Below are 8420 nucleotides of genomic sequence, written 5' to 3'. Positions count from 1 at the left end.
CCCCAGCTGCCACCACGGCCGAGCTGTCCCCCAGCCCCCAGCACAGGGCATGAGCTCCAGTGGCAGAGAGAGCTGCTCATGTCCTGGGGGACCCCAAATCCTGCACTTGTGTGAGGTACAAAACCTCCTGTCAGCCCCTTTGTCCAAGACACCAGTTGGTCCTGCCTGGCTAAGGTGGGTTGACAGGGAATATGGGACAATAAAGCCAAGGGGCACAGGAAGAGTGCTGGCAGCAGGGGCTGGTAGAGCCCCCTCCATGCCCCCAGACCCTGCCAGCAGCAGAGGATGGGGCTGTGCTTGCTGTCACACTCCTTGATTGTGCACACTGCAGCCCCTCCAGCCTGGCAGGAGGGAGCAGAAGGGTCTTGCCCCCTCCCACACCAGAGGAAGCTTGTCCTGGGTGTCCAGGATTTGTGGGGTTAATCCCAATTCGCATCACGCCAGGGGTTGCTGTAACCCCAGCCTGGCCAAACCCCCAGGGCCAAACCTGAGCTGGTGGCTTGATTTAAGCAAACCCCCTCAATCCTCATTTTTTAACCATTTCCACCCTCCTTTCCCCATCACTTTCAGTCCACAGCAATCATTACAGGAGGTCAGCACAGCCTGGCACTGCCTGTGCAGGAATAAATGTGGTGACTCACTGGAGGGAAGTAAACCAGCCTGAAATGTGCCCATCAGCCAGGCTGCCCATCACCCTTGCATCAGGCCCTGCTGCCCTGACTCCCTCCAGCTCTGCTGGGTGTTTTAACCATCCCAGAGGATGGGTGATGGGGAGCAGGATGGGAATGTCACGTGCTGACCTGACCTGGCACACAATGGGATTTCTCGTCCCCTCCAAGTGGCTTTACAAATGAGTCCTGGTCTGAAAAAGCAAATGAAGGTAATTGCGGCAGAGACAGACGCTATGAGCAGTGTCAGGGTGAGGGATGAGAGTTATTAGACCCCTCCTGGCTGGTTCTGCTCAGCAAGGAGAGGGAAGGCATCTTAAAGAGGATGATTTCATGTGCAAGCAACATCCTCCCTATTTTACTCACTGAATATTCTAATATTAGCCAAGCTTTAGCAAGCCTGACTCTACAGATCACATCACCATTCTAGCCCCCCATTTCCAACCCACCAGCTGACACTGGAATTAAACACAGAATCATAGAATCGTGGAATGGTTTGGGTTGGAAGGACCTTAAATGGATCTCATTTCACTCCCCTGGGCAGAGACACCTTCCACTGAAGGAGGTTGCTCTGTCCAACCTGGCCTTGGACAGTTCCAGGGATGGGGAATATCTCCCAAGGAATGAATAAATGCCATCCTCCTAGCCCCTGGGGCAGGACCTCGGGCACCACACTGAGTTTGCCACATAGCCCATGTGTGCCAGGAGCAGACTGATACAGGACTCTCCTCCTCAGCTCCCTAAAGTGCCACTCAGCACCCCAAGGCACCAACCCCCTACAAAAATCCTTGCCCAAAGCAGCCAAACATATCCCTACAGCCAGAGGGAACCCAGCACCTTCCCCCCACAGCTCCAACCAGCACTGCCATTCATTCCCACTGCGTCGTCAGGCACTTTTAAACATCCCCCTGGAAGCAATTTGCAGCTGCGAGCTCAGACCTGCGAGTGCCCAGGGCCCTGCCGAGCCCATCAGCCCCCTGCCAGCTCCCACACAGGCTGCAGGGACAGCTGGGCGCAGGCTTTGTCAAGCCAGGCTCTTCCAGCCAGTGGCTTTTAGCAGCTCCAGGAGTTTTTCTTTCACTTATTATTCACTTCTCTTTCACTTAGTTATTACCTGAGAGGTTTGGAGAGAGGGTCCCTGCTTGGGAGTCCAGACTGGAATGCAAAGTTGCCCTGTGCTTGCTCCATCCCCTCCTGCCTTATCTCTCCATCAACACCTCCCAGATTGTTCCGTTCAAGTGCGTAACTTCCCAATCAAGGCACTCGCTTAATTGCGACGGGTTTGGCAGCCTGGGGAGCTCCATCACCACCAGCCGCGAATGGTTCTCTCTAATGCGACTGATAAACCTCTTTCCTGGAGCAGCAGCTTCGTTTGCAGCTCGGAGGGTGTCACCACGATGGACCCTCCACCCTGGGCAGTGGGTTGGAACCTCAGCCCAAGCCTGGAGGGGGCTGAATCCTGCCCCAAAATGCCAGTGCTGAGGGTTAAATTGTTATCCCAGTCATCCCCTTCATCATTCCAGTCATCATCACCTGGTTAATCCCATCATTTTAGTCATCCCAGTTATCCCCCTCATCACTCCAGTCATCCTCATCATCATCCCAGTTATCCCCATCAACCCAGTCAACCCCATCAGCACAGTCATCGCCATCTCTGCTTTGCCCACACCAGCACAGCCCCATCGTGCCTGGGCAGGGGATTACATTCCTGTCCCCCCACCCCTGGCATATCTGGCAGGGTTGGGAATTGCTTTCCCAGCATGTCCAAGCACATCTGGCAGAGCACAGAGTGAATAACTGAATTTCCCCCCCATTTTACTCAAAAAAACCCCAGACCTCAGAGACGTGTGAGTCTATCCAAACCAACTGTTTGTGTAGGAGAGGTAAAACCTGACAATAACACAAATTCTCAGCTTTTTGTTTAACCTGGAAGGAAACTTTTCCAAGAGATACATTTGCAAAAATGCTTGGAGAATAACACTAAAGAGAACTGAAAAGGACTTTTCAAGGACAAGACATTTTTAATGCCATATTTAAAATGGGAAAAAAATAAAAAAAGCTCAACTTGAATATTTCCACCCTTGGGCAAGGGGCTGCCATTTGCAGCCACGGTGAAGGAGATGGGAATGCTGTTGGAGCTGGGCTGAGCTGCTGTTTTCTATTTTCTCCCAGAGAGAAACGGGTTTTGCAGCCTCCAGCTCCTGGTTCTGCTGACTGCAGAACCTGCAGGGTCTCTGTCCCCACTAACATGCTTTCCTGACCCTGCTGAGGTGGAGAAAGGATAAAGGGAAGGGAATGGGGAGCACCAGGAAGCACAGGAACCTCTTTGCTACACCAGTCTGCTCTCCTAGGCTCCAACCAGGACAGCATCACCTGAGGTGGGAAATAATCGATCCCCCACCCCAATTTATTCCATGTACTCCCATCACACAGTGAGCTGTGAGAGTTGCCATAGAATCCTGGAGTGGCTTGTGTTGGAAGGGATCTTAAGGTTCATCTCCTTCCACCCCCTGCCATGGGCAGGGACACCTTCCACTAGCCCAGGTTTGAGTGTCTTCTTTGCCCTTGGTGGAAAATCATGTCACAGAGTGGGATGCCCACCCCAATTTATTCCATGTACTCCCATCACACAGTGAGCTGTGAGAGTTGCCATAGAATCCTGGAGTGGCTTGTGTTGGAAGGGATCTTAAGGTTCATCTCCTTCCACCCCCTGCCATGGGCAGGGACACCTTCCACTAGCCCAGGTTTGAGTGTCTTCTTTGCCCTTGGTGGAAAATCATGTCACAGAGTGGGATGAATGAAACTAGGCAAGGACAAGACAACTAAGCAACCTCAGTTTCTTCTTTGGATGTCTTTGTCCAAGCAATGTTCCTTTCATAGAAGCCCAGACTGGTTTGGGTTGGAAGGATCTTAAAGCTCATGTCATTCCACTCCTGCCATGAGCAGGGACACCTTTCACTAGCCCATGTTGCTCCAAGCTCCATCCAACCTGGCCTAGAACACTCCCAGGGATGAAGCAGCCACAGCTTCTCTGGGCAACCTGTGCCAGTGTCTCAGCACCTCACAGGGAGGAAATTTCTCCCTAACCTCTAATCCAAACCTGCCCTCTGTCAGTATAAAACTGTTTCACCCCTATCTGCCCATGGAAAAATCTCTGTTTTAGAAGTACTCCAAGGAAAACAATATTTTGATCCAGCAACCAAGGGATGCCACAGGCAGATTCAGCCATGCACAGAGATGCTTGTGTGCAAACTGACCCTGCTGTTAATTAATTAGGGTGCAGCTAAAGGAGCTCAGGGCTGTGGAGGATGCTCTGAGCAACAGGGACCTGATGGAAGGAAGGGCTGGAGCTGCTGTCATAGCCCTGACCTTAGCCCAGCTGCCACAGAGCCACCCCCAACCAACCCCACCGTGTTGCCCTTTGAGGACCCTCAGCATCCATTCCCAACCCACCACACTATTCAAAGCATCCTCTTGAGCATCACCTGCAGGGCTGGATGCTCCCAGGGCACACACTCATCCCTGCTGCCCTGGCATCCACCAAAACTTTGCCTCATCCCTTCAGGGAGGGTTTGGGCATGTAGGACCAGGTGTTTCACTTACCATGATGTGACAAGGACCAGAGCCAGCCCTTCCCAAATGCCCTGGGGGATGCAGCCAGGCTTCCCCAAAGGCTCTGGAGCTCCAGGCTGGCTAATTGGGTTGCTTCCAGATGGCCTGTTTCCGGGGATAATCGATCCAATTTCTGCAAGTAAACTCGACAGGGAAGCAAGCTGGATAATCATGATTTACTGGGTGGAAAATCAGATGAAGGAGGGTTGGGGGATAAAGGACATCCTGCAACTGATGCAGGGAAATGGAGTAAATTGATCTTATTGGAGGGTTGACTTGTCTGGAAAGTTCTTTGTTCCTTTGAATAAGGGCAGGCACTGAATGAGTGTCACCTCCCTAATCTCTCTTTCCTGCAGGCCCTTTTCAGGGACTGGAAGGCCACAATTAGGTCACCCCAAAGCCTTCTCCAGGCTGAACAATCACAGTTCTCTCAGCCTCTCCTCATAGCAGAGCTGCTCCATCCCTGTCATCATCTTGGTGCCTCCTCTGGACTCACTCCAGCAGCTCAGTGTCCTTCCTCAGTGTGTTCCCTGGTGCACCTGGAAGGTCACTGAGCACACTGATGCTGCAGTGATCCCTTTGCCCACCAAGGGTGGTGACACCTTCTGAGCAGCTGTGCCTCCTCCTCATCCTCTCAAGTGTGCACACACATATTTGGGCAGCTCTGACCACCTGTAACATCTCCCTTCTCTGCCACCTCCAGGTACACCAAGATGAAGACAGCCACCAACATCTACATCTTCAACCTGGCGCTGGCAGACGCACTGGCCACCAGCACACTGCCCTTCCAGAGTGCCAAGTACCTGATGGAGACCTGGCCCTTTGGGGAGCTGCTCTGCAAGGTTGTGCTCTCCATTGACTACTACAACATGTTCACCAGTATCTTCACCCTCACCATGATGAGTGTGGATCGCTACATCGCCGTGTGCCACCCGGTCAAGGCCTTGGACTTCCGCACACCGGCCAAGGCCAAGATCATCAATGTGTGCATCTGGGTGCTCTCCTCCCTCATTGGGGTGCCCATCATGATCATGGCAGTCACCAAGTCAAAAGGCAAGTGGCTTTTGGGGACATGTCCCCTCCTGTCCCATCTGTCCATCCTAGGGGTGACCTGCTAAATCTGACACCTGGTCCTGGAGCAGGTTTGAGGTCAGTGATGAGCAACTTTCCATGGGACCATAAATGTGCCATGGAAAAGGTATCATGGTGTTATTTTTCCATCTTGGAAACTCCCAGAAATTTTCCTCCTCCCTCCACATCTCCTGTCCAACCAGTGCCTCTGTGCAGCTCCTTGGGGGCAAATCAGGTGCCTAAAAACACCTCCAGTGGTGCTGCAAAGCCCCCAGATGGTTCACACTGTCCCTGTGTGAGGAAAGCTCTGAGCACTTTGAGGAGGTGAACAGATTTCAGTGGAAGGTGACATGGGGATGTGTCCACCATGGGAGTTGGGAGGAGACAGCATTGGGATGGTCCTGGAGCAGGAACCAGGTCCCTGGGTCACTGCATCCACTGCATCCTGTGGGCAGGGGCTGGTGGCACAAAGCTCCTGGGGAACCTCTGCCAAGAGCTGGCAGGTGGGAATGCACCTCCCTGGGGTTCTAACAAGGGGGGATATGCCCAGCCATGCCCGAGCAGAAGGCAGAGTATTCACAGCAGACACTCCACCAGCTGCCTCCCTGACCCTCCTCTCTCCCACAGATGGAATGGTGCTGTGCACCCTCCAGTTTCCTGATCCTCCCATCTACTGGGACACTGTCACCAAGATCTGTGTCTTTATCTTCGCCTTCCTGGTCCCCATCTTGGTCATCACCATCTGCTATGGGTTGATGATCCTCCGCCTGAAGAGCGTTCGCCTCCTCTCGGGCTCCAAGGAGAAGGATCGCAACCTGCGGCGCATCACGCGCATGGTGCTGGTGGTGGTGGCAGCCTTCATCATCTGCTGGACACCCATCCACATCTTCGTCATCGTCTGGACGCTGGTGGACATAGACAAGAAGAACCCCTACGTGGTGGCCAGTCTGCACTTCTGCATCGCCCTGGGCTACACCAACAGCAGCCTCAACCCTGTCCTCTATGCTTTCCTGGATGAGAACTTCAAGAGGTGTTTCCGAGAGTTCTGTCTGCCCTTCCGAGCCCGCGGGGACCAGAACAGCTTCTCCCGTGCCAGGAACACCACGCGGGAGCACGTCTCCACCTGCACCCCTTCGGAAGCTCGCAACAAGCCGGCATGACTAGACGTGGGCAGCCCCCAGAGGGGCTGCCAGGGACAAGGAGGGGATGACCTGCGCTCAGAGGTCACCCAGGTCACCACCACGGAGTTCTAGCAGAACAAGTTCAAAGACTTTTTTCATCCTGGAGAAGTGGGATAAGGGAATTAGGACTCACCAAGTGATGGAGAGAGAGAGGACCAGAACAAGAGGCAACTTGGGCAGAGCTGGGACAGACACAGACCTGGTCATGCAACAAAGGCTGTCACACTCCTACATGTGGGTCTTGGCAAAGCCTGAGACACTGGGACTGCAGTGACCTTGTGTTTCTCCTCATGATGGGCCAAGATGGCACCACAGCCCATGGCAAGAGGGGAAATGCTCCCTCTGCGCCAGGGGGTGATCATTGAGTGGTTTAGGTGGGAAAAGCCCTCTAAGATCATTGAGTCCAACCATTCCCCCAGCACTGCCAAGGCCACTGCTAAACCACATCCTCAAGTGCCAAATCCACATGTCTTTTAAATCCTCCAGGGACAGTGGCTCCACCACTGCCCTGAGCAGAATGTGCCAGGACTGGACAGCCCTAATGGTGAAGAAATGTTTCCTAATATCCAACCTAAACCCATGGCATGACTTGAGGTGATTTCCTCTGCCACATCATGGGACCTCACTCCATCCCCCTCTGAGCTGTGTTCAAAAACCAGCCAGAGATGGGAAGAGAAAACGATGCTACTTCAGAGACTGTCATCAAAGAGCTCCAGATGCATAGTAAATCCTCCTCTGGAGTCCTTCAATCCAGAACTGCCCCTGGAGAACAACTTTCTACTGTTAATGTCATGATTGTGTTATTTAGAGACCTCTGACCCAGTCAGGGCATCCCTGGACCTGGATGTGATGCTGGGAATACAGATACAAATAGGGGACAGAGCAGGGCACGTCTGAAGGTCACCCTGGATCCATGTGCCAATGCCAAATTCCCCATGCCCAGCATCCATCAGGGTGACTGAGAACTGCTGAAGACATTAAGCCTGAGAAGAACTTCATTAAAGGAGCAATTTGTGGGGACTTGAATTGTTTCTCACAGTGCTAAAGCAATTAGGATGGTTTAATGGGTGGCGCCGAGGGCTCTCTCTCCCCTGCCTGTGGGGAGAAGGATGAGCCATGCTCTGCCCAGATTTTCTTAGCAAGGAGCCTAAAAGGATAGAATGGGGTTGTTTGTTTTTTTCTTAGAAGAGGACAAAAATATCACCATCCTTTCCCAATCCCCCAAGCAGGGAGAGAGGTGGTGCAGGCACCGAGAAAGGACCCACAGCCTGCAAGAGGCAGAGATTTGGGTGGTTTGACACTCCTCTGCATGGAGCAGAATCCTTCTGAAGGGATGGCTGAGCTCCCATTGCATCCTGCAGGAACCACCATCCAGGGACCTCTGGACTACAATCCCTGCAGCTGAACAATGACTGATGTGTCCTCCTACCTTCTGCTCCCTGATTTCTCCTGTCAGTCCCCACCACATCCATGAGCCACAACTTTTCCTTCCTCTCACCTTCTCACCACCACTGCCAGACAGCCTGAGGAGGAGGAGGATGAGGAGGATGCTTGGGGGACACAGTAATAGCATTGAGAGGACAAATTGCTGCAGCTGGAGGAAGCAGGCGAGTGCCTGGGTGCACCTGGGCTGGATGCAGAGCTTGGCTTGTGTCTGCTCTCTCCAGTTACATCAATTTCGGCTAATAAAGGCCATTACCTCTCCTCACCAGTCTCACTTTGTCCAGAGCCTGTGGAAATTGCAGCCTCTCTGTTCGGAAGGCAGAACTGACGAGGCAGCCAAAACCAATTCCTCTTTCAACGGAATCAAACAGGGTAAAAATTGCCCATTTGGGTCTCAAATCAAGTGATCCTCCTCGTCTGCCTGTGCCGTGTCTCCCTGCAGTAG

The 8420-nt window shown here is 53.0% G+C and overlaps 1 protein-coding gene across 1 annotated transcript in view; it reads left to right on the top strand.

The window, feature by feature from the left end:
- Positions 1-6542, top strand: part of OPRD1 (opioid receptor, delta 1) — a gene marked incomplete at its 5' end in the record, with an annotated part of 8158 nt that extends 1616 nt beyond the window's left edge. The window contains 2 exons of the mRNA XM_009083874.1: positions 4984-5333; positions 5979-6542. Coding sequence (XP_009082122.1) covers positions 4984-5333; positions 5979-6511 — 883 coding nt within the window. The remainder of the gene's footprint in view (positions 1-4983; positions 5334-5978) is intronic.
- Between the last annotated feature and the right edge of the window lie 1878 nt (positions 6543-8420).

This window comes from Acanthisitta chloris, unplaced genomic scaffold (assembly GCF_000695815.1).
Source record: "Acanthisitta chloris isolate BGI_N310 unplaced genomic scaffold, ASM69581v1 scaffold6401, whole genome shotgun sequence".
NCBI lineage: Eukaryota > Metazoa > Chordata > Aves > Passeriformes > Acanthisittidae > Acanthisitta > Acanthisitta chloris.
This window is presented reverse-complemented; position numbering and strand designations above follow the sequence as displayed.